This window comes from Somniosus microcephalus, chromosome 1, assembly GCF_052327205.1.
Source record: "Somniosus microcephalus isolate GS21.2 chromosome 1, FLI_Smic_1.0, whole genome shotgun sequence".
Taxonomy (NCBI): Eukaryota; Metazoa; Chordata; class Chondrichthyes; order Squaliformes; family Somniosidae; genus Somniosus; species Somniosus microcephalus.
The window spans coordinates 255793436-255820011 of record NC_140987.1 but is presented as its reverse complement, the minus strand read 5'-3'; the positions used below and the strand labels follow the sequence as shown (position 1 = coordinate 255820011).

Genomic DNA, 26576 nt, shown 5'->3' with positions numbered 1-26576 from the left:
CCTCACTCTTTCCCTCCCTGTCCCACCCCCTCACTCTTTCCCTCTCTCTCCCTCCCCCGTCTCTCCCTGCTTTACTCTCCCTCCCCCTCTCGTCACGCCCTCCCTCCCTCTCCCTTGCTTTACTCTCTCTCCCTCCTCCCCCCCTCTCCTGCCCTCCCCCTCCCTCCCCCCTCTCCCCGCCCCTCTCTCGCTCCCCACCCTCTCCGCTCCCCCACCCTCTCTCCCCTCCCCCACCCCCTCTCCCCTCCCCCCACCCTCTCTCTGTCCCCTCCCCCCACCCTCTCTCTCTCTCCCCCCTCCCCCACCCCTCTCTCCCCCTCCCCTTCTCTCTCTCCCCCTCTCTCTACGCCCTCCCCCCCACCCTCTCTCTCTCCCCCCTCTCTCTCTCCCCACCCTCTCTCCCCCTCCCTCTCTACCCCCTCCCCCCACCCTCTCTCTCCCTCTTCTCACCCTCTCCCTCCCCCACCCTCTCGCCCCCCTCCCCCACCCCCTCACCCTCCCCCCACCCTCTCTCGCCCTCCCCCCACCCTCTCTCTCTCCCCTCCCCCACCCTCTCTCTCCCCTCCCCCACCCCCTCTCTCTCTCCTCTCCCCCACCCCCTCTCTCTCTCCCCTCCCCCCACCCTCTCTCTCCCCTCCCCCCACCTCTCTCTCCACCCCACCCTCCCCTCCCCCCACCCTCTCTCTCTCCCCACCCTCTCTCTCTCCCCTCCCCCCACCTTCTCTCTCTCCCCCACCCTCACTCTCTCCCTCCCCCACCCTCACTCTCTCCCCTCCCTCCCGCCACCTTCTCTCTCTCCCCTCCCCCACCCTCACTCTCTCCCCTCCCCTCCCGCCACCTTCTCTCTCTCCCTCCCCCCACCCTCTCTCTCTCCCCTCCCTCACCCTCTCTCCCCTCCCCTCACCCTCTCTCCCCTCCCCCCACCCTCTCTCCCCTGCCCCACCCTCTCTCTCTCCCCTCCCCCCACCCTCTCCCCTCCCCGCTCTCTCTCCCTCCCCCACCCTCTCTCTCTCCCCTCCCCCACCCTCTCCCCTCCCCCCGCTCTCTCTCCCCTCCCCCGCCCTCTCTCTCCCCGCCCTCTCTCTCTCTCCCTCCCCCCGCCCTCTCCCCTCCCCGCCCTCTCTCTCCCCTCCCCCGCCCTCTCTCTCCCCTCCCCCCGCCCTCTCTCCCCCCGCCCTCTCTCTCCCTCCCCCGCTCTCTCTCCCTCCCCCGCTCTCTCTCCCCTCCCCCCGCTCTCTCTCTCCCCGCCCCCTCCCCCGCACCTCTCCCTCCCTGCCCTCTCCCTCCCCTCCCCCGCCCTCTCTCTCCCTCCCCCTCTCTCCCCTCCCCCCGCCCTCTCTCTCCCCTCCCCCCACCCTCTCTCTCTCTCCCCTCCCCCCACCCTCTCTCTCTCTCTCTTCCCTCTCCTCCCTCCCTATTTCTCTGTCTCTCTGACGTCTGTTCTCCTCTGCCGCTCTCAGTTTTTCTTCTGCCGTGGTGCCCGATTTGCTACTCCAGGCCCCGCCGTCCGCCCGCTCTCTGGGGCAAGGTAAGAGCCGGGCTCCGGCACCACAGCCACACCGCCAGGGATCAGCACCCGGGGAACCCGCCCGCTACCCAACGTGAACAAAGACCCTCCTCACCTGTCACGGAGTTGAAGTCTCCGAAAGCGGCCACGGTGCCCCGGGCCTCTTCCCCCGTGCATTCAGGAGGCGCGGGGAAGAGAGAGACAGAGACAGACTGGGGGGGGCGGGGGGGGGAAAGAGTTAGATGCCGCCGCGCACCTGCTCCGCGGAGCTCCGTGCCGCCACCCGCCGCACCAGCCTTTACTAAGATGGCGGCGGTAGCGGCGCTCGGCTGAGGCCCGCCCCTCCAGCCTTCACAAAGATGGCGGCGATCGGGGGCCGCTTGTTGACTGGGGCCGGGAGGTGCCTAGCTCGGGCGTGGGTGCGGAGGAGAGGCCGAGGCTTCGAGGCCTGCCTGGAAAAACGGGGAAAGGTAGGAAAATTAATGAGATTAGATAAAAGATTTAGAAAGTAATTAACTTTTTTTTGAAAACAATGTGTTTTAAAAGCAACTTAAAAAAAAAAGACGCAGAAAGCGGGAAAAAGAAAGGAAAAGTTTGGAATCAAGATGGCGGCGACTCACCTTGGTTCAGAACGATAAGGCCCGCCCACACACGCACCGATTGGTCAACCGTTAGGTCACCGAAGCGTAGGATTGGTCAATCGTCCCGTCACTCGACTCTTGGAGGGCCCGCCCGCATGCGCCAGGAACCCGGCGTACGATTGGTCGACCTCGACGTCACTCTATCGCTAATGAGCGGATAATGAGATGCTAATGAGCGGATTTTGAAAGTTTTTTGGATACCGCGGGCGCAATTTTTGTCCGGCCGAAACGTAAATACGCTTACGACAGTTTCGGAATGGTAAGCTTTCTTTTGATGTAACGCACGTGTAGGTACGCTCTATAACTTTTGAGTGCATAGCCGGACAGACGCACACCTAAGGACGGACAGACAGACAGATCGATCCGTTTATATATATAGATAGATAGATAGAAGATAGATTATGACGTTAAGCTGTAGTAATATAATGAATGGGAACACTGGACAGTGGGCATTCCTCATTCAAAATGTCACAAGAGGTGCTCCTGCTCCTAGATATTTTTAAGCAAGAAAACAGAGCGACAGAAGTATAGTTTAATGTGCATTTATCCCTTTATAACACGCAAGAAAGTTGCAATAAGTCAGCAGAATATACTTTAAACTGATCAGGGGGATTTCAATTAACTTTAGAAAAGCCTGTTCAGTCACCAATTGCACACCAGACATTGTTTTTTTGGGGGTAGGGCAGAAATCAGCTTAGTGTAGGCAAAATTGAAGTGCTTTTTTATTTTAGTTGTCAACTCCAATGTGCATCAGCTCTTGACTCCCATCAGTTTTCCCAACTGCCATCTCTAAGACTGGTGGTACCGAACCAGGGTGTCACTTGACCCTGAGCCAAGTTCCCTTCCCAACATCTGCAGTTATCACCAAGACTGGCTCCTTCTACCTTCACAAAATTTCCCACCGTCTCTCCCCCACCAACTATTCTTTTCCTTCCCATTCACTGTCCTAACCATTCTCTGATCTTTACATAAGGAGTGATTAATGGAATTGATAAGAAAAACCATTTCCTCTTGGTGGGGAGAAAGAGAGTCCAGAACAAGGGGGCATAATCTTAAAATTATAGCCTGGCCATTCAGGGGTGATGTCAAGAAGCACTTCTTCACACAAAGGGTGGTGGAAATCTGGAACTCTCTCCCAAAAAACTGTTGAGGCTGGAGGTCAATTGAAAATTTCAAAACAGAGATCGATTTATTAGGCAAGGGTATTAAGGGTTATGGAACCAAGGAGGGTAAATGGAGTTAAGATACAGATTAGCCATGATCTAATTGAATGGTGGAACAAGCTTGAGGGGCTGACTGGCCTCCTCCTGTTCCTATGCTATACAAGTACAAATTGCTGTAAAAAACACTTAATTGTAGCCTTCAGACCTACACAAAGGTATTTGCTGTTTTGTTAAAAAGCCTATGCAATCAAACTTTCCCATGTGTGATAGCCAATCTCAGAGCATTCGGTTGGTCTATTGATTAAGATGAACTTCCACAATGTGACTGATATACCTATCAATTCATTCCATGAAAAGCGACGAGTTAAGATAGTAACTATAGGTTTTTATTGGCTAAATAACAGAGCCCACCCTCGTGGGTGATCGGTTCCAACAAGGAAGAATACTAGCCAAGCGGTCACCTTTATACCTGGGCAAGCAGGCGGAGCCATGGGCGGAGTCAGCTGAGGTATGCCTAGGTATAACAGCGTGTGTGGCAAGAGGTAACCTTGTGTAGTGATAACAACAGTGTAAACAGTGATAACAACAGTGTAACAATAGTGAACGGTTGTGAACGATTACAGTGGTTTACCACATTCACCCCTTGTTTAAAATTGAGTCCGGCGGGGTGAAGTGTACTACCAGTTCGTGTATGTCAGTCTATCAGGAGGCCTCGTAAGCCTTTTTGATCGGCGCAGCAGCGGCGGCGGTGGTGCAGTATCCGATGTTAATGCTGGTGTCTGCGTGGTCGACGAAGGCTCCTGGGGTTCCGGCATGCCGCCTACAGGAGCTGGATTTGGGGGAGTGGTGGGGGATAACGGTGGTATCTCAGGGGTGCCCGAGGTTGCGAGGTCTTGCAAGGAGACTGTGTCCTCCCGCCCGTCTGGGTATGCCACATAGGCATACTGGGGGTTGGCGTGCAGGAGGTCCACCCTCTCGACCAGGGGGTCCGTTTTATGGGTCCTTACGTGCTTCCGCAGCAGGACGGGCCCTGGATAAGTCAGCCATGTTGGTAGCGAGGTTCCCGTAGTCGACTTCCTGGGGAAAACAAACATTCGCTCATGAGGGGTGGCGTTAATGGCGGTACAAAGCAGTGACCGGATGGAATGGAGCGCTGCCGGGAGGACTTCCTGCCAGCGAGAGGTTGGGAGGCCCTTAGACTTTAGGGCTAAGAGGACGGCCTTCCAAACTGTCGCGTTCTCTCTTTCCACCTGGCCGTTCCCCCGGGGGTTGTAGCTGGTGGTCCTGCTCGCAGCAATACCTCTCGCGAGCAGAAACTGGCGAAGTTCCTCGCTCATGAAGGATGAGCCCCGGCCGCTATGTATATAGTTCGGGAACCCGAACAAGGCGAAGAGGTCGTTCAGGCATTTGATGACCGTGGTACTGGTCATGTCTGGGCAGGGGATGGCAAAGGGGAAACGGGAGTACTCGTCAATAATGGTGAGGAAGTACACATTACGGTCAGAGGACGGGAGGGGCCCCTTAAAATCGATGCTCAAGCGCTCGAAGGGGCGGGTGGCCTTGATCAGGCTTGCTCTGTCCGGCCTATAGAAATGCGGTTTGCATTCGGCACAGGCTTGGCAGTTCCTGGTCATGGTCCTGACCTCCTCGATGGAGTAGGGCAGGTTGCGGGCCTTAATGAAGTGGTAAAGTCTAGTGACCTCGGGGTGGCAGAGGTCGTTGTGGAGGGTCCGCAGTCTATCAACTTGCGCGTTGGCGCATGTACCTCGTGATAGAGCATCTGGGGGCTCGTTGAGTTTACCAGGCCGGTACAAGATATCGTAATCGTAGGTGGAGAGCTCAATTCTCCACCTCAAGATCTTGTCGTTCTTGATTTTGCCCCTCAGCTTGTTATTAAACATAAAAGCAACCGAACGCTGGTCGGTGAGGAGGGTAAATCGTTTGCCTGCCAGGTAATGCCTCCAGCGTCGTACCGCTTCCACAATCGCCTGGGCCTCCTTCTCGACAGAAGAGTGTCGGATCTCAGGGCCCTGGAGGGTCCTCGAGAAGAAGGCCACAGGTCTCCCCGCCTGGTTAAGGGTTGCAGCTAGGGCGAAGTCGGATGCATCGCTCTCCACTTGGAAAGGGATGGACTCATCCACTGCGTGCATTGTGGCCTTTGCAATGTCTCCTTTTATGAGGGAGAAGGCTGCGCATGCTTCTGCTGTCAGAGGGAAGGAGGCGGATTTCATGAGGGGCCTGGCTTTGTCCGCATAATTGGGCACCCATTGGGCATAGTAAGCGAAGAGCCCCAGGGTTCTCTTCAGTGCCTTTTGACAGTGGGGAAGGGGAAGCTCCATGAGGGGGCGCATTCTTTCGGGGTCGGGGCCGATGACTCCGTTCTCTACTACGCAGCCGAGGATGGCAAGGCACGAGGTGTTAAACGTACATTTCTCCTTATTGTAAGTGAGATTCAGCCGTTGGGCCGTACGGAGGAATTTCTCCAGATTAACATCATGGTCCTGCTGGTCGTGGCCGCAGATGGTGACGTTATCTAGATAAGGAAACGTGGCCTGCAGCGCGTTCTGGTCAACCATCCGGTCCATCTCCCTTTGAAAGACCGAAACCCCGTTGGTGACGCCGAAGGGAACCCGAAGGAAGTGGTAGAGGCGGCCATTCGCCTCGAAGGCGGTATACTGGCGGTCCTCAGGGCGGATAGGGAGTTGGTGATAGGCCGACTTAAGGTCGATGGTGGAGAATACCCGGTACTGTGCAATCTGATTGACCATATCAGATATGCGGGGAAGGGGGTATGCGTCCAGCTGGGTGTACCGGTTTATGGTTTGGCTGTAGTCGATGACCAGGTGGTTTTTATTGCCGGTCTTAACGACTACGACCTGGGCACGCCAGGGGCTGGTGCTCCCCTCGATGATGCCCTCCTTCAGGAGTCGCTGCACCTCAAGAGCTAATAAAAGCTCTGTCCCCGGCGCTGTACCGCCTGCTCTTGGTAGCGACGGGTTTACAGTTGCGGGTGAGGTTAGCGAACGAGGGGGGGCGGGACTTTGAGAGTGGAGAGGCCGCAGGTGGTACGCGGCGGGCGGTTTAAAAACTGCTGGTTGTAGACTGAGAGTGGGGGGAGGGGTCCACCATATGCTAAAGTGACACTTTGAAGGTGGCATTGGAAATTCAGCCCTAGTAGGACGGCAGCGCAGAGCTGGGGCAGGACGAGAAGTTTAAAGTTTTTATATTCCGTGCCCCTAACCGACAGGGTCACCACACAGTAGCCGCTGACGTCTGTTGCCTTTATCAAAGATGGCCGCCCCCACGACTCACATGAGACACTGCTGGCGTCTGTGGCTTTCCCCCTGCAGGCGTTTGCGAAGTGGCCTTTTTTTCCGCACCCGGAGCAGGTCGCGTTCCTTGCAGGGCAGCGCGCCCTTTGATGTCTCGCCTGGCCACAGAAATAGCAGCTGGCGGGCCGATCGCGGGGCTCCGCTGCCGCAGCGGGTCCCGAGGGTGGCAGTCCCGATCGATTCCGGGACACCGACGCTGTAGTAGGTCCCGGGGCGGCGGTGCGAGGGGTATTGCGGGCGGAGTCGGGCCCGAGTCCCAGGGTCACGCAGCGCTGTACCCGGAGTACGCCTCGAGGTCCCGATGGGCCACTTCCAGGGAGCGAGCGAGGGCTGCAGCTGCTTTCAAGCCGAGGTCCTTTGATTCGAGCAGTCTTTGCCGTGAGTAGTCGGACCGAAGGCCTTTCACGAAGGCATCACAGATATTTCCTTCAGCATGTTGTGCAGCCGATACAGCTTTAAAGTCACAGTCCCTGCCGAGTGTTTGTAGCGCCCGTAAAAATTCATCTACAGACTCTCCTGGCTGTTGCGAGCGGGATCTTAGGAGATGTCTGGCATACATTGAATTTACTGGGCTCTGGTACTGTTCTTTTAGCAGGTCGAGGGCCTCCTCGTATGTAGCAAGGTCCCGGATGAGTGCAAATACTTTAGGGCTCACCTGGGCAGTCAGAACTCTTAGTTTGTCGGCTTCCGATGGCACGCCGGAGGCTACCAGGTAGGATTCAAAGCAGCTCAGCCAGTGATCGAAGTCGAGGGCTGAATTCGCTGCCTGTGGATTTAGATCCAGGTACGGCGGTCGGAGGGCTCGCAGCCAGGTCGGCTGCTGGGGCTGTTGTAGCTGGCCGTTTGGCTGGTCCGGTCCATACATTTCAAAATTTTGCCAATAAAATTGATATACCTATCAATTCATTCCATGAAAAGCGACGAGTTAAGATAGTAACTATAGGTTTTTATTGGCTAAATAACAGAGCCCACCCTCGTGGGTGATCGGTTCCAACAAGGAAGAATACTAGCCAAGCGGTCACCTTTATACCTGGGCAAGCAGGCGGAGCCATGGGCGGAGTCAGCTGAGGTATGCCTAGGTATAACAGCGTGCGTGGCAAGAGGTAACCTTGTGTAGTGATAACAACAGTGTAACAATAGTGAACGGTTGTGAACGATAACAGTGGTTTACCACAGTGACCCATTGTTAAATTTAATGGCCCGGGATTTTGTGGTAGGGGTAACAGTGAGGCTATCAGCGCTTACTGTTTATTAAGGAGTAAATTGGACAGCAACTTCCAGCGACTGCACATGCGCAGTTAAATGCGGAAATCAGGACGTTGCTGTCCGAGTTGCCCGGCTCCTCCATAAGCTTCACTATACTGGTACCTTGGCGAGAGACTTAGCATTGAAACACTTGGAAGGGCATGAAGTTGTTGTACTTGAGTGATAGATACCCACTAAACTCGCCAGGAAAAGTTAGGGCATAGCCATTCCAGTGCAAGTACATTTTTAACGGGGTGATAAATTTTAATTACTGTCAAACAACTTCTCTGGCACTGAAAATTAACTTTAACAAGTGTGGTGTCTCATTCCTTCAGATCTGAATTATTGTTGGAGATTTTTAAAAATTGAATAATTTAAAAATGTTTCTCTTTTTCTCTATTTCGCTTTCTGTTCATGATTTGGCATTGAATTAAATATTCTAACTTACACTTCCTGGTTCAGACTCTGCGTGCCTCAGTAAGGATTCTTCAATCTGATTGGTTAAGGAGATACACAGTTGCCTGCCCTGTTGACACAGGTCCCAGAGCTCCTGTAGAGGGCGCTGTGCGTTTTGGATTTCTAGTCACCGCAAGTTCTAGTGCAAAAGCCCACAGAAAGTCTGTGAGCAAATGCAAGTGTAATGAACGGCAAGCACCGTTCGTTTGCCGCTGACCGCAAAATCCGGGCCAATTTAAAAAAAAAACATTCCAGTGTTGACTTCAAGCCCAATGACATTGATGTAATTAATACACAGAGAAACAGCTCTACAGTACTCAAAAATGGGAGACACTTAAAATAAAGGTTATTTATTTCAATTCAAAAAAGGACAGCAATAAACCTATCCGGCATAAAATACAGTGCATCTCAAAAGGTGATTTTTTTTTCTCTTTTTAAACAAAATAACAAGAATGCACATTAGAAAAGTCAGTAATACAAAACAAAGCACAACACAAGTTCTCAAACAATAACATTAAAACGCAAAAAATTCTTGAATGAAAGTTTTATGAAAACGCACAAGGAAAATAAAGCAATTTTCTCAGATTTAATTAAAAGCCAATGCGAGGGGGTGCAATGAATTAAACAGGTTCAATTCCACTGACACCAAAAAGAACAGATCCAAAAGTGACATTCCAAATATTCACCTTTTAAAAGCAATTAGTTGAAGATATAAATATGGCAGCGTATGTATCTTTCTCGAAAAGTGTTAATGAGCCGAGGCAGTGGCTATAGGTAGACAAAGCTCTCGTCACATCTGTTGAATAAGTGGAATATTTTTTTTAAAGATGCATTCTCCCAAGTTATACTGTGAAAACTGCAAGTCTTTTCAGACAGCTTTCGTAACATACTTAAAAAAAAACTTAACACTAGAGCACTAACTATTCTGGATATTTTTGTTACCGTACAAAAATATAGCAGGCACTGCAGAGCAGCACAGCATCTTAAATAGCCAACCTTTCAATCCCACCCCCCATCCCAAATCTAAACAATACCAATAAATGGATTAAAATGACAATTTCTTTTACAATAGCCCACAGCAACATACAGGGCCAAAGTGCTGGGGCAAGTGGAGACGCTGGTCTTGCCCATGGTGCTACACTACCTTTCCAGTGGACAAACCAGGTGACTTCCACAGAGGAGGGGGTCAAGCAACCAACCCTCCCAGTCAGGGGGGCTCCGAGAGTGCAAAGGACACTTGGTGATTCATGAAAAAAATGTTTATGCACACTATTGGACAAGTTGCAAGTACAGTGAATTATAGGAACAATAAATGACTCATTAATACATTATCCTCCACTTATCATGGGCTAGGTAGCCAATCCAACTAGGCAAATAATTACCCTTAAAGGCATCTTCTGTAGATAAGAATATGGCTTTCCTTTCCTATGTCATATCCACCCTCACTTGAACGTCCAAATTACTTTCTCTGGCCGAGCTCATGAACTGCTGTGCAGAGCGCAGTTCTGATTTGGGGGAAGAGGGAACTTTTTCTGTACTAGGATGTGGACTCAAGCTGCACTCCTGAGTGTTTTAAAAAATATATAAAAGAAAACCTTTCTGCTTCAGGGAATTTCTCACCTTTATTTACAGGTGGTTGCTTAGTTATGGAAAGGCTTTCACTATTAGCTTAAGTCCACCTTAATTACTCTTCCACAATTCAGTCATTGGTTTTCTTTCAACTGCTTGTAGGTGACAGCTTTTAAAAAACAAAATTAAGAAATCTGAAAAAGGTCGTTTTCCCTCTCCTGGGGGAAATGGCATGGGATGTGCCCATGTCCTAATTTCATGCTGGTCTAACTGTCACAACAAAGTAACCACACATTACAGGAATGGGACACCCTGCAGTATTACACGGACAACAATTTCCTCAAAGGACAGGTAATTTGCCCAGTCGAACTAGCTACCTAAACTATGGTATGTGCATGTGTTCAGGAGTATTAAACAGAAATCCTCGAGGGAGTAATCTATCTTGGCTCCCATTTTTACAGATCTGTACAATAGTTTTGATACCAAACCATACCATTATCCAAGCGCTGTAGGTAACTGTTTGCATGTACGGTGCACACGGTAATGATATCTAGCAAAAAATGGTTTACTTCAGTTGATAGCACTATAGCAATAATATGTTGACGTTTCTCAGCTCATATAACAAGCATTTAAAAGCCAAATGTGTGAAAGGTCACAACACTCGCACGCATAACTCCAGGGTCACAATTGATTACAGCATTCTGATAACTCAGTTATGTAATCTCCCATTTCAGAATTAGAAGGCGAGGCTGCATTGTCAGGCACACACAATGTGGCATTTAGATTTCTTCGAATTTGCCCCTCCCCACACCCCTCCAAAAGCACAGGTAGTTTTAAAAAAAGACTCAAAACCGCAAGCACCAGCGATTAGGGAGATGGTCCTCAAGTTGCCCGAAGAGGCAGCCTTTTACGTGTAAACATAATTGACTGATGCCCATGAGAGAATTGTCCTTAGTTTCTCAGTTATGAACTTGTACTCTTCGTCGCCGCCTGAGAAAAGCCTTCAGATTCCACTTGCCTGGTGGCAGCATGTGCGGTCCATTGTAAACGCACAGCACCGTCATGTTGTCAGCATAGGTTAGGTTCTGCAACAGCTGTGGAAAACCAAATTATAGCACGTCAGCAATAATCAAACACGGTCAGTCTTGTACTCTTGCAAAAAAAAGGTTGAAACTACATTGTCAGCGAAAATGTTCTTCCTTTAATTCACACACGCACACATATTTGATAAACTCTACCAGATACACTTAGCTTTTACTGAGCTATCATTATTTTATGCCTTGTACTAACCCTTCAGGATAAAAAATAATCTAGTTTCAATTGCTGTTAAAAAGACACCCGATTTGAGAAGTCAGAGCACCTGATATGTTCAGTGTTCGTTTCAACATGCTTAACCTCGTCAAACTATAGTGGGGCAGAAATTCGGGTCTCCACGGGTGAGTACGCACGGGGTACTCACCCGTAGGCCCAATGGAAGTGCCGGTTTCCTGCATGCACTGCGCATGCGCGGGAAACCAGCACTTCCGTTCCTCTGAACAAAGGGGTTTAGAGGTCGAACGCATGCGTGGGGGAGGCTGCGCATGCGCATCAAACTTTGTGTTTTTTTTTACAGGTAAGGCCTGCTTTTTACAAGGTAAGTGGTGAATTAATTAAAATTAAAACATTTTTTCCACAGGTTTATTATTTTTAAATACTTTAAAGCAAGGTAAGTTTATTTTTAGCCCCGTTAGAAAATAAAATAATTTTTTTCAAAAATTTAAATTATTGTTTAAAATAGTAATTTATAGTTTATTTTAAAAATGTGATTAAAAAAAAAATTTATTTGAAGATTTAGTGCTAGTTTGGGTCCGTAGTATTTATAAGTCTTGACAGCACTTCCTGTCAGACTTATGAATGGAGCATTCCCTGCTCCGATTGGCTCCCCATGGCCCACGTGATCCCAGGGGACGCATCGAACCAACTGCGCCCCTGGGATACGCAAGCACTGCGCGCCGGCAGCTGGACCAGGCCCCGGATCGGAATTCCACGGGGGCCCAGAGCTCAACGGCCGGCGCGCAAGGTAAGTGCAGGTCGGAGGCTTGCACCCGCGGGAAGCCCCCGACCCGAATTTCTGGGCCATTATCTTGAGAGTGTGATTGACTGAAAGGGCATATATATATATATGGGTGGCCATATGACCGATTGAGGCCGGTGTTCCAGCAATTCCATTAGCCGAAGATCATGTGACCATGCTCACTTTCAAGCAAACTCATTGGCTGTAGTTAATCAGGTGACAAACCGGATTGGCAGGGCTCTGAATCAATGCTGATAAAGACTAGCCGAGTAGGGAAGGGGGTTTCAGATGACCGTTCCGGTTACTTAACATGATTTATTGTTTATTATTGTGTGATGCAGGTACCTCTACCTGTCGGGAGGCCAAATGGCAACGATATGATTCCCCCTCCCATCTCCTGTTTGACCATGACTTCACTACCAAACAACCAAGCACCATTTCAGATCATTACTTATTTCCTCCACTGCTTTCGCTCTCCTTTCACTCCAACCCCACACACTGCTGTGACTTCAAATTCCCCAGTGAAGATTCTATTCCTGGTAATTGTGTGATGTCAAAGCAGCAGGTAATTCCCAAATAGAATCAGCAACTCAAATCCATACCAATACTGGAAGAACTACTCAACATTTTATCAGTGCTACTGGATAATTTGATTGCAAGGTTAGCCGACGTACCTTGGGCGTGATAAAGAAATACTGAGAGGTGTTCTCCTTGCAAGCTGCACGTACCACCATTTCAAAAACCCTCCTCTCATTGGTTGGGTCCATTCCCTGCATTTACAAAAAAAAATTCATCCATTTCTGCCACACATTTTTTCGTAGTTACCTCAACATTTTTCCACATTAAAATATTTACTTTATAGAAATAGTTGCACAAAATTAAACAATTACACTTGACAAAAGATAATTTCCAAGGGAGCATTCTGCTTCTTTTGTAATGCGACTTGAACATTATAGCGCTATCGGGAAATACCGAATCCCTGAATGCTGTGAACAAGAAACAAAAGTTTGTGCTGATAAAAGTACCTGATTGATTTCATCCACAACTCGAAAGGGGCATCTATTTAATTCCTGCAGAGCCATTAGATACAGCATTGTAGAAACACTTCGCTCCCCGCCACTCTGGTGATGTGGGGTGAGTTCGTGCAGCTGAGTACTGCTGCGAAACTTCACTCTAATTCGGATACCATACTTATCATATTCTTCCTGTAAGAAACAAGAATGCACAGGAATGAGGTGGTCGTTCGGCCAATCTAGTTTGCAGGCATTTTTATTTGGCGAGAGCTGAATCTGATTATTTCAAAATAATTTTTCCACCCCAAACCGTGATTTAACAGCAACTTGCATTTATATAGCACCTTTAACATAGTAAAATGTCTGAAGACGTTTCACTGGAGCGTTATCAAAGGAAATTTGGCACCGAGCCACATAAGGCGATATTAGCACAGGTGATCAAAAGCTTGGTCAAAGAGGTAGGTTTTAAGGAGCGGCTTAAAGGAGGAGAGGTAAAAAGGTGAAGAGCTTTTGGGATGGAATTCCAGAGCTTAGGCCTTCGGCAGCTGAAGACACGCCACCAATGGTGGAGTGACGGAAGTCGAGGACGTGCAAGAGGCCAGAATTGGAGGAGTGCAGAGATCTCGGAGGGTTGTAGGACTGGAGAAGATTACAGAGATAGGAAAGGGCGAGGCCATGGAGGGATTTGAACACAAGGATGAGGAAGTAGAACTGATCCAATTCCTTTCAACGGTTGTATTTCCTGCACTAGGCGGAATTCCACCGCATAAGTGATGACTGTAAGCGTGAATCATTGGGGGTAAATGTTCAAGGAGGCTCTCCACTCCTCCCCTGTAACTTCAGTGGAAGTGAGGCGGAGGCCCTGGGAGTACTACGTAAACATGGTTTATGCCATTTTTAATGGGGTCTCTGCAGCTCTCCTGTGGACAAATGAGAGCCTCCACGGAAATTCAGCCGCATTATTCTTTACGGTAAAGCTTTATAATCATGTCCCCGGCACGTCTATTCTGTTGATAACCACCTGATCTATCCCCTTAAATGCACTAAAAACTTGAATCATATCCCACATTAATTAGCTTTCCCTTAGCCTCCCTTTACAACTTGGCAAAAAAAAACCACCACGAAAACTGTCTTGTTGCCCTTTTCCGAATTCTTTCCACTGCCTCTATCTTTTAATAGGTACAATGACCACATCTGGACAGGATATTTTGCTGTGGTTTCAGCAATACTTTGGATATAATTTCAAGGAAAATATTATCAAACAACACTGGAGGTTGGCAGTATCCAATTTGAATCTTATCCAATAATGGTTTTAAGGTGTCCTTCTCCTAACCTTAGAAATAGTTTCCTTATATCCAAAAAAGGATCGAAGTGAAGCAACAACAATGCTAACTATATGATATTGGGTAATGAGGTTACTGGAAGCCCCGTGGTGCATTTACATTATAAAAAGTGGTTGCAAGGGAGAGGCCGCTCAACTGAAAACCAGTAACCTTTGTATAGCACCCCATATAGACTGGAGAAGTTGGGGTTGTTCTCCTTAGAGCAGAGAAGGTTGAGAGGAGATCTGATAGGTGTTCAAAATCATGATGGGTCTAGACAGTAGATAGAGAGAAACTGTTCCCATTGGCAGAAGGGTCGAGAACCAGAGGACACAGATTTAAAGTGATTAGCAAAAGAGCCAAAGTTGACATGAGGAAAAACTTTTTTACGCAGCGAGTGGTTAGTGTTGTGTCGGTACCTTTCTACCTAGACACAATTTAGGACTCAGAACTCAGATTCAAACATGAAGTGCTTTATTGAAAGGAAAGGAAGTTCTGGAAAGTTCCGAACAAAGAGAGCTAAACTTAACAGAACACCCAACCATTTATCTCCTGTGACAGTGCCACCACAGGTGGGAGAACACACAATACATAACATTTCCTCCCCTCTTAAATGGAAGGTCCACATTATTCCTCAACAGGTAAGTTACTTTCAATGCACTCAACGAGCCTAGGGTAGAGGTAGACTGCCTCAAACCCTGACTTTACCCTGGGGTTTATTCTGCCCCAGTCTTGTGGGTAAGTCACTAAGCCTACAGATCCAAGCGTCTTGGAGGCCGCCGCTCTCTGACAGGATACCGGCGGTCATCGCTGGCTTCCACAGCAGTAGGCATTGACACAGGCCTGGATGGAGAAGGTGCCTGTGTCAGTCGAAAGTCAGGAGTTTGCACAGGTGGAACAGTCTTTGACTTCCTGTGTTGGAGAAGAGCACTGTGGCAAAGGATGCTGGTTTGCGGTATCATCCGGAAACAGTTCAGGCCAACCAGCCGTTGGAGCCTCTGTGGCTGTCTCTGCTCCTAGCAACAGTTGATCTGTGTGTCTTCTCCAGACGACGTCCTCAGCAGTCTCAACCGTGTAAGACACAGGGCCCGTCTGCGCGATCACCGTAGCAGGAACCCTTTTCGGTCCAGTGTTGTAGTTTCGAGCAAGGACGTGCTCTCCCGGATGAAACCGTCTCTCCTTGGCTCTTTTCTCTCTCTTTTCAACTTGAGCTTGTTGTTGACAATGGACAACCTGTTCTGCCCTTGGAGGTTTGAGTAAGTCAAAACTTGTCCGCAACTGCCTCTTCATCATAAGCGAAGCGGGGGAAGTTTTGGTTGTGGCATGCGGCTCGTTCCTGTAGGACAACAGGAAGCTGTTCAGACGTTGGTGGATTGAGCCCTGACCTTGCGATGCCTTCAAGGCGTGCTTCAAAGTTTGCACAAACCTTTCTGCCTGGCCGTTAGTAGAGGGATGATAGGGCGCAGACCTGATGTGTTGGACACCATTCACATGCAGGAAGGTTGCAAACTCCTGTGATACAAATTGTGGACCGTTGTCACTTACGAGTTGTTCCGGTGAGCCATAACGGCTGAACATCTCACCAAGTTTCTCAATTGTTTTCTCTGCCGTGGTAGACCTCATCACAGCGACCTCCGGCCACTTGCTACAAGCGTCCACAACCACCATAAACATCTTCTCTTCGAAAGGACCGGCGAAGTCCACATGTACTCGCTGCCACACTTCTGCAGGCCAATCCCAGGGGTGTAGGGTTGCCAGCTGTGGAACATTCCGGACCCTTTGACATGGGGAACATGTTTTGGCTTTCTCCTCAATATTCCCATCGAGACCTGGCCACCAGAAGTAGCTTCTTGCCATTTCCTTCATCCGAACCATCCCACTGTGGCCTGTATGAAGTTGTTGCAGTATAGGTTCCCTCAGAGGTGGCGGAATGATGACACGGCGTCCCCAAAGAAGACAACCTGCCTGGACGGAGAGCTCATTTCTTTTTGAAACGTAAGGTTTCAAACTAGGAGAATCTCCTATAGCTCTCCCTCGAATGACATCGTCCATTACCTCAGACAGGACTGGATCGTTGCGGGTGTACCTTCGCACCTGAACTGCAGTGACAGGTGCTCCCTCCACTTGTCTAAAGTAGAAGATGTCTATCTGACGAGGCTCTGGGGGAGTAACAGGCAAGGGTAGCCTCAAGAGACCGCCTGCGTTACTGTGCAAGTCTGATTTGCGATATTTGATGTCGTATGTGTGTCCTGACAACAGTAAAGCCCACTTTTGCATCCTGCTTGCAGCGAGAGACGGAATTCCGGTGTGGGGCCCGAAGATTGAAGTCAATGGACGGTGGTCTGTCAGAAGTGTGAACCTTCTCCCAAACAGGTACTGATGAAATTTGCGAGTTCCAAAAACGATTCCCAAGGCCTCACGCTCGATCTGCGCATAGTTACTCTCGGCCTTGTTCAAGGTGCGTGATGCGAAGGCGATAGGTTTCTCTTCACCCGAAAGCATGATGTGGGATATGACTGCTCCCACACCATATGGTGATGCATCACATGCTAGCTGCACGGGTAGCTTTGGGTCGAAGTGTGTCAGGACCTCAGATTTCAGCAATGCTTTCTTTGCTTGGGCGAAAGCTTCGTTGCACAGTTCAGTCCATTTCCATGTTTTGCCTTGACATAGCAACATTGCTGAAGCCGTTACATCAGTTGCTAAGTCTGGAATAAACTTCCCATAGTAGTTAAGTAGCCCCAGAAATGAACGTAACTGGCTCACATTCTGGGGTGCTGGGGCCGCCACGATTGCCTTGACCTTTGATGGTGCCTTATGCAGGCCAGTAGCGTCAATCACATGCCCCAGGTACTCAACTGAAGACTGAAAGAATTCACATTTGTCTTTACGAACTCTTTCAGTCGTTGTAGTGTCGCATCCAAGTTCAGAAGATGATCCTCCTCATTTGTCCCAGTGACAAGGATGTCGTCCAGGTAGCACTGGACTCCTGGCAGTCCACTCAAAATCTGATCCATTGCCCTTTGGAATAGAGCAGGGGCCGACGTAATTCCAAACGGAAGGCGGCAGTACCTGTATAGCCCTTTGTGTGTCACAATTGTCAGCAGCTCCTTTGATTTGTCATCGACATGCATTTGTAGATAAGCCTGGCATAAATCTATTTTGCTGAACTTTTGCCCTCCGGCCAGGCCCGTAAAAAGATCATCAATGAGGGGAAGAGGGTACTGTTCCGCAGACAGCACCGGGTTAATAGTCACTTTAAAATCCCCGCAGATTCGAACAGATCCATCCTTTTTCAGGACAGGAACAATGGGTGTGGCCCATTTGCTCATGCTCACAGGCTCCAGGACTCCATTCTCAACTAAGGCCTCCAAGTTAGCCTCAACTTTTGGCCTAATTGCATAGGGTACAGGTCGGGCTTTGTGAAACTTCAGCTTGCTGTCAGGTTTAATGTCCAGTCTCACGCTGATCTTTTTCATGCTCCCAAGTTCCCCATTGAAGAGTTCTGCATGTTTGTTTAGCACTGCAGCCAGACCTGACTCCCCTTTTGACATCATGTGGACAGCAGGCCAGTCCAGCGTGATTTTCTCTAGCCACGCACGTCCCAGTAGCGATGGGTAATTTCCCTTTACCACATATAGTGGCAGTTTTGCAGTCTGTCCGTTCAATTTAACTGTCACCTCAATGACGCCTCTCATGGCCACAGGTTTGCCGGTATACGTCTTTAGCACAATGTTTGTTGGCTGAAGGGCAAGATGCTTTAGCATTTTGTTGTAGTGTGTCTGAAACAAGGGACACAGCCGCGCCTGTGTCCACCTCCATCCGCACTGATTGTCCCTCCACCAGTGGTGACACCCAGTAGCCATCTGAACCACCTGCAACCGTCAGTATATGCACCTCTTCCTCCTCAGAGGTGTCGCTCCCCTCTGTTTTGCTTGTTCCATCATACTGCACTGAATGAACACTCTTTCCTCTCTTGTCCAAATACAGACATTTTGCTTCCATGCTTCCCAGCTCTGTCTGGTTTTTTTTTTTTTACCTCTACAGCCGCGCTCAATGTGACCCTTTTTGCCACAATTTCGGCATTCCAGCTCCGTACACCAGCAGTCATTAGCGTGATGGCCCGTTTTCCCACAACGGTAACATGTGCCGTTCCGCGCACCTTTAGGCTCAGACGACACCTTGTGAACTCTCCCTGTTGAACTCAACTGGTGAGCCTCCTTTTCCGCCATCTCCATGGAGACACTAACTTCAATGGCCTTTTCAAGAGTAAGGTTGTCCTCAGTAAGAAGGCGCTTCTGTGTGGCTGCATTTTGCAGACCACACACAAGTCTGTCTCTAATGGTGTCATTCAGCACCTCCTTGAACTGGCAGTGTTCCGACAACCTTTTTAAAGCAGCAATAAACATCGTCACTGATTCCCCCTCCTCTTGATTCCGTTTGTGAAATCTAAATCTCTCAGCAATAACCAGAGGTTTTGGTGAAAAATGTGCTCCAAGAATTTCCACTAGTTGCTTATATGTTTTAGTTCCTGGCTTATCTGGTTGCACAAGGCTGCGAAGTAAATTGAATGTCTTCGGCCCGATTACACTCAAAAAGGTAGGCACAACCTTTTCATTTGCCACCGCATTCACCAATACAAAATAGTCAAAACGTTCTGTATAAGCGCTCCATTGCTCCACATTTATATCAAAATCACCGATGTTTCCTAATATAGTAGCCATCTCACGTTTCAAATTAAATTTTCTGTTTACTCACTGCACCCGTAACATACGCAGATTCATCCGCTCCTCGTTGCCACTTGTTGTGTCGGTACCTTTCTACCTAGACACAATTTAGGACTCAGAACTCAGAGATTCAAACATGAAGTGCTTTATTGGAAGGAAAGGAAGTTCTGGAAAGTTCCGAACAAAGAGAGCTAAACTTAACAGAGAACACCCAACCATTTATCTCCTGTGACAGCGCCACCACAGGTGGGAGGAGAACACACAATAGAACACACAATACATAACAGTTAGGACCTGGAATGCACTGCCTGAAAAGGGTGGTGGAGGCAGACTCAATCATGGCTTTCAAAAGGGAATTGGAGAAGTACCCGAAGGGAAAAAAATTGCAGGGGAAAGGGCGGGGGAGTGGGACTGGCTGAAGTGGTCTTGCAGAGAGCTGGCATGGGCTTGATGGGCTGAATGGCCTCCTTCTGTGCTGTAACCATTCCATGATTCTATTTACTTTTCTTTCTGCTCCTGCTCCAAATCAAGTCCGCACACCATGGTTCTCATTGCTAAATTGGAAGGATTCCAGCCATGTGCCTTTAGTATTAACTGGGGAACAATGGCAGCGTGTGAAACCCACGAAAATCGCAGATTATTTAAATTAAGAGTGCAGTGCAACATTCCCGTAATTTTTATTGGGCCACGCTGCCCCTTTAACGATCTGCCCGGCCACGCATGCATGGTTTTTTCAATTTAAAAGCCAGCTCACCAGCTGCATGGGACCCCTGGAGCGTTGTTGGCGCCATGTATCCAAGTCAAGGTCCATCAATACAAAACCTTCCTTCATTACAGCATGAATGGCAAGACTAACGATTTAGCACAGTGCATAGAACAGAATGAGTGTTGTTACCAATGTTTCCGTGAAGCTGCGCGGCCACGAAGCGCTCTGAAGGTCCCTGCAGGCCGCTAGCCAGCTTCACAATGGAAAAACTGTGCACGTGCAGAAATCTGAATGGGCCGCGCAGCCCGTTAAAGGGGCCGTGCACCCAACAAAAAAGAGAGGGGAATCAGTGGTTGTCACTATCAGTAGCTGCGATGAAAGGAAAGGTGTGTAGAACAAATGGCAGTGTGAGTAAACAGGCAGGAATTCCACTGCGGTGTCATATAATACCAAAAAGATACAAGAGCAGTATTTAAATGGACTACAATCGCGGATTCAGGGACTGGTCCAATTCAAGCAATGGGGCAGTGCAAGATACCCTAGTCGTGTATACATATATACATAGGATTAGGATTTGGTTTAGTCTCATATGATTGGGGTTTTTGCATTCTTATTGCTTATAAATGGCTTGTGGATTTGTACTGTAGCTAGAAATAATGAAATGATTAAAGTTGTTCATTCTCAGGATGCTTTAGGGTTTAATGTGTCTGGGTATAATTTAGCTGACTGTGCTGTTTAGCTTCTGCTGAGGTGAAGGATGTGGGTTGTAGGATGTGCGATTCGTGCCTGTTGACTTATTTTTATGGCCACATTGTGAAACGAGATAGCCGAGACAGTCTTGAGATAGGAAGTGAGACAATAGGACAGGATGGCATTTGGTGTTTTTGAAGGAACACTCATTTCTGGGGGTCTTGTTCACAATAACACTGGTCATGCCATAATGAATCAGCAAAAACAGTGTGGGTAACTAGAGGCCTATAAAGATCTTGAGCTTTCCATAACAATTTGTAGAGTCGGGATCGAAAGGATTGACCAAGGTTAAGTTTCTACCCGGGGGACAACGGGATAATTGCATTTATTTCTCCGTATGTCTACTGCGAAAAGGCATTGTGTGTGTCAAAAGACTTGGTCAAACATAATAAACGGCTATGTTGCAACCAACGTTCCCTTTAATTTTTTTTGGGTGCGTAGCCCCTTTATTAATGGGCTGCGCGGCCCATTCAAATTTTTGCACTTGTGCGGTTTTTCCATTCAAAAGCCAATAACCAGCCTGCGCGGGACTGCCAGACCGCTGTGCGGCCTCACAGCCTAACGGGAACATTAGTTGCAACCATATTTGGCTTGTCAGATTTGAATTGTCTTACAGCAGTGAGCAAAAGACTGGGGGACAGATATGGTGGAGACTTCTTGGGATAATGCAAGTCTTATCCCCAGTGTAAAAAACAGGTCTGGAATTGCAGGCAATACAAGTCCCAGTCCACTTAGAGGTCCAGTGAATTCTACAATGAGGCCAACAACGGTCTACATCTGGGGTGAAGGCAATAACTTATTGATGACTTGGTTGGGAGTTGAACCCGTGGACAAGTAATATTAGGGAGATTATTGGTGTGAATGTCGATGTCAAAATACAGTGGGAAAATATCTTACCTCATTATCTGTGTGCAGGTCAATTTCACCTGCACACTGCATTGAGCGGAAATACTCGCTAAACTTCTCATTAATTTGTTCGACAAGCTGCTTCAAAGGATTTAACCATCTTTCTTTTACCTACAGGAAGTGAAAAATAAATTAAACAAAAATGATTGAATCACGCAGACACCTAGTAAGAACACTAAAATTAAACGTCAAGAGTTAACTTTAACACTGTTTTCAAATAAAATGTTTCTCCAACTACCTGTGAAATATTCAGTTTATAATTTTCCAATTCATTCTTTTTTCTATTCAGCTCTTCAGACAAATTTTCTATTTCTTGTTTCCTCCTCTTGTATTCATCCACAACCTTAAAAAAATGTTATTTTATTGAGCTTATCAATTCAACAATTCAAATCGATACACCAATGCATGTTACTGTCATAGCTCAATGTCACTCAGTACATCTCTGCATTTCCCCATGATCCGTTAAGAGCTATCTTTAGACAACTTTAGCAAGTGTTTCTAATGAAGTTACTGTATGACCAGTATATTTAGTGCAGCCAGTGACAGTTGTTTCCTATGGTCATTATCAATGTCACAAAAGGTAAATCGTGCTTGACTAATCTACTGGAATTTTTTGAGGATGTAACTGGTAAAATAGATAAGGGAGAACCAATGGATGTGGTGTATTTGGACTTTCAGAAGGCTTTTGATAAGGTCCCACATAAGAGATTAGCGTGTAAAGTTAAGGCACATGGGATTGGGGGCAAGGTATTGACTTGGCTAGAGAACTGGTTGGCAGACAGAAAGCAAAGAGTTGGAATAAACGGGTCTTTTTCCGAGTGGCAAGCAGTGACTAGTGGGGTACCGCAGGGACCCAGCTATTCACAATATATATTAATGATCTAGACAAGGGAACTAGATGTAATATCTCCAAATTTGCAGACAACACAAAGCTGGGTGGGCGTGTGCTGTGAGGAGGATGCCGAGAAACTCCAGGATGATTTGGACAGGTTGGGTGATTGGGCAAAAGCATGGCAGATGCAATATAACGTGGATAAATGCGAGGTTATCCACTTTAGTGGCAAAAACAGGAAGGCAGATTATCTGAATGGCAATAGATTGGGAGAAGGGGAAGTGCAACAAGACCTGGGTGTCCTTGTACACCAGTCGCTGAAGGTAAGCATGCAGGTGCAGCAGGCGGTTAAGAAGGCAAATGGCATGTTTGCCTTCGTAGCGAGAGGGTTTGAGTACAGGAACAAGGATGTCTTGCTGCAGTTGTACAGGGCCTTGGTGAGACCACATCTTGAGTTTTGTGTGCAGTTTTGGTCGCCTTATCTGAGGAAGGATGTTCTTGCCATGGAAGGAGTTCAGCAAAGATTCACCAGGCTGATACCTGGGATGGCAGGAAGGACGTATGAGGAGAGATTGGGTCGATTGGGCTTGTACTCGCTGGAGTTTAGATGAGAGGGGATCTCATTGAAACTTATAAAATTCTGACAGGCCTGGACAGACTAGATGCAGGAAGGATGTTCCCGATGGCGGGGGAGTCCAGAACCAGGGGTCAGTGTCTAAGGATAAGGGGTACGCCATTTAGGACTGAGATGAGGAGGAATTTCTTCACCCAGAGAGTGGTGAACCTGTGGAATTCTCTACCACAGAAGGCAGTAGAGGCCAATACATTAAATATATTCAAGAAGGAGTTGGATGTATTCCTTAAGGCTAAAGGGATCAAGGGGTATGGGGAGAAAGCAGGGACCGGGTACTGAATTTGGATGATCAGCCATGATCACATTGAATGGCGGAGCAGGCTCGAGGGGCCGAATAGTCTACTCCTGCTCCTATCTTCTATGTTTCTATGTAATGTAATAATGGCACATTCAACTGAATTACATATTTTTGACTCTTCTCAATTAAGTTTCTAATTAAAATCTTCAACCAACACCTGAAACAGATTATAGATACATAGAATGTACAGCACAGATCACTGCTGTTTGTGGGACCGTGCTGTGCGGAAATTGGATGCTGTGTTTCCCACATTACAACAGTGTCTACAGTTCAAAAGTACTTCATTGGCTGAAAAGCGCTTTAGGATGTCCCATGGCCATGAAAGGCACTATATAAATGCAAGTTCTTTCTAACTGCATTCTTTCTACACCTTAATCTTAAATTGTGATTGGAACCTGTTCCTTTCCCCATTACAAGCAGAGATGCACAGACTGCACCAATGTTATTTGTTCATCCCAAATTCAGAAGTAGTACTTGGGGTCAATTACACTGCTTCCAACATGCATAACTCAATTCATTTAGTAAAACATCTAAACTGTATCTGCTGAAAAAACAAAAAGGTGTTCTTACTGAAGAATTCAAGCCTGTGAAACAGGATGCTCTGGATCTTTCCTCATTAAGCGAAGCATCTATTTCATCCAGTGAATTGGGAAGACTTTGAAACGCCTAGAGAGAGAACAATCAAACTGAAAAATTGTAGAAAGTTGAAATGGCTCATTCTAAGTTCAAGGCAATTTAAAAACAACAGCAATTTTCAGTAATAGAGTAAGCAGTCGGTTACAATGATGCTTTAACCAAAGGCTTACTGCAGGACAGGGCTCTACAACAGCCTTATCCTCAAGTACTCAAAGGAAAAACAAAGGGGTAGTTCTTGACTTCAACCGCTCACTGTAACCGGGGCGATAGTGACACCGAAATGGCCAACCACCCCGTTTACTCCGGTGCTGTGGCAGCCACCATCCTCAAAGGGGCCGTGCCGCCTTCCTTCTCTCCATCCAGTCATTGTTGTGCGTTCAACAAGAAATATGACCGTGCATCACAATTTCCAACAACTTCCCTTCAATTTGTACAGCAATGCTTATTTTCAAGAAAAATTAATGTAGTAGACAATTCATGGTTGGACTCTGAAGTTGATTTATCCTTATACAAGATTAGTTAGAAAATTCCATTTACAATATTTTCTTAATTCATTAGCATATGCACACTGCAAGTTGAAATTAATAGCCATCTTCCAACTAAGAATCCATGATTTTAACACTGAGGCAACACCTTTACAAATTTAAAAACAAACACCAACTGTTACTACACTTCGCATCTTTAGGCTATACTTGTGAAGGAGTTATTGCGGTAATAGAACCACTGCACCTTTCATTATCAATAGAGAGACGTGAAAGTTATTTACTGCTTTCATATTTCACACCTTTTGGACTGTACATTCTGGGAGCCACTGGGCTTTCACTGCATTCAGTTTAACCTGAGATGAATCCATTCTGCATTTCTTTCCCACCCAAAACCATCGATCAATTATACATTATGTTCATCCGTAACTTTAGTAAACGCACTGCTGATATTTGAACCTGCAATTCTTGAATCCCACGACTAAACATGGATCATACATATGTATTATGACAGACCTGATCTTAAAACTACCACTTCGGATGATAAGTGCCATGGCCACGCTTTTCCTCAGTGTCAAATTTCTGTACAGCGCTATAATCCAGCAATTCATCTGTACTTACGGTCATCAATTCTGGAGGGATGTCACTTTGATTAGGATCCAGATCACAGGTCTGCCTGGCTGCTTTCATGCGTTCTTTACATGTATTCAGAAGTCTGCGTTTTTTCTCATCTAGCTCTGCATATTGTTGCTGTAATCCATAATTAAAATGATTAAAACAGCAATGTATGAAGTTACACATAGTGATTATCCAGTAAAGGAATTCTCTATTGCTTTACCTCAGATTTTAGCTCGCATTTTCCCAAAAAGCTCAAGGGGCTGCAAAAACATTTACATAATCCTTTTACCAGTGAGTACCTTAAATCAAACACACTGACACATGCAACTCATAACCATGGGTTTTAAAAAGATGTACAATATTAGCAATTAATCCTTTCTTCCCCCATGAATTTCCAGCATTATATTATTTCCTGAATATGCAACAAATTGGCCTTGCTACATAACATTTTACTGGCAAGTGCATATAAAGTTTAGAAATCTGAATTACAGCGAAGTACCCTGAGAAGCACAAGCATATCTTACTCTCAAATTAAACTTGTGATTGACATACAAACTTTTGTGTACTTTATTCTTACTAATAGTATTTTACAGTCAAATATAGTTTGCTAAATTAACATTAACCCATATAACACACAGTTCAAACAGTACATACATGTTATACACTAGTAAATTAACTTAACTTCCTTCCACCATCCCCTAAACCACATCTGAAATACATTGTGCATTGTTGGGCATCTTGCCCTGAAAGGAATATTCATGCATTGGAATGGGCTCGGAGAAGAGCAACTAGAGTGATTTCTTGGTTATGAAAAGACACTTGCAGTACTGAACTGGTTTTCACTTAGGGGAAAGATTGAGAGGGGCACCTGATCCAGGTTTTTTTTAAATGCTGAGAGGAATGGATAATATCGATGCAACAAGGATAGTTAACTCGAATTGCAAGAACAGATTCCTTGCAATGGCAGCTAGATAAGTACATGAGGGAGAAAGGAATAGAAGATTATGCTGATGGGGTGAGACGAAGTAAAGTGGGAGGAGGCTCGAGTGTAGCATAAACTGGACCAGTTGGGCCGAATGGCCGGTTTCTGTGCTGTAAATTCTACGTAACAGGACTAGGGGACGTGAATAAAATTGATGTGTCAAGCATGACTTCAAACTAGAAAGAATCCACCCACTATCTTTAATTCACCACTATCCGCCCACATCCTAACTCGCACCAAGTCCTGCTCACCCATCTCCCCTGTGCTCGCTGACCTACATTGGCTCCCAGTTAAGCATCACCTCAATTTTAAAATTCTCATCTTTGTTTTCAAATCCCTCCATGGCCTCGCCCCACCTTATCTCTAATCTCCTCCAGCCCTATAATCCCCCTCGACCTCTGCGCTCCGCCTATTCTGGCCTTTTGAACACTCCCAATTTTAATTGCTCCACCACTGGCGGTCGTGCCTTCAGCTGCCTAGGCCCTAAGCTCTGGAATTCCCTCCCTAAACCTCTCTGCCCCTCCACTTCTCATTCCTTCTTTAAGACGCTCCTTAAAACCTACCTCTTTGACCAAGCTTTTGATCATATGGCTCGGTGTCAATTTTTTTAAATAACGCTCCTGTGAAGCGTCTTGAGACATTTTATTATGTTAAAGATGTTATACAAGTTGTTGTTGATATGTGAAATAAACGAGTTAATGCAG

At 47.2% G+C, this 26576-nt stretch overlaps 1 protein-coding gene across 1 annotated transcript in view; it reads right to left on the bottom strand.

Moving 5' to 3' along the window:
- Nucleotides 1-8678: 8678 nt before the first annotated feature.
- The window catches only part of smc5 (structural maintenance of chromosomes 5), a 104539-nt gene continuing 86641 nt past the window's right edge, over nucleotides 8679-26576 (bottom strand). The window contains 7 exon segments of the mRNA XM_085992358.1: nucleotides 8679-11007; nucleotides 12641-12736; nucleotides 12992-13171; nucleotides 21382-21501; nucleotides 21629-21733; nucleotides 23725-23820; nucleotides 24894-25022. Coding sequence (XP_085848484.1) covers nucleotides 10873-11007; nucleotides 12641-12736; nucleotides 12992-13171; nucleotides 21382-21501; nucleotides 21629-21733; nucleotides 23725-23820; nucleotides 24894-25022 — 861 coding nt within the window. The 3' untranslated portion in view covers nucleotides 8679-10872.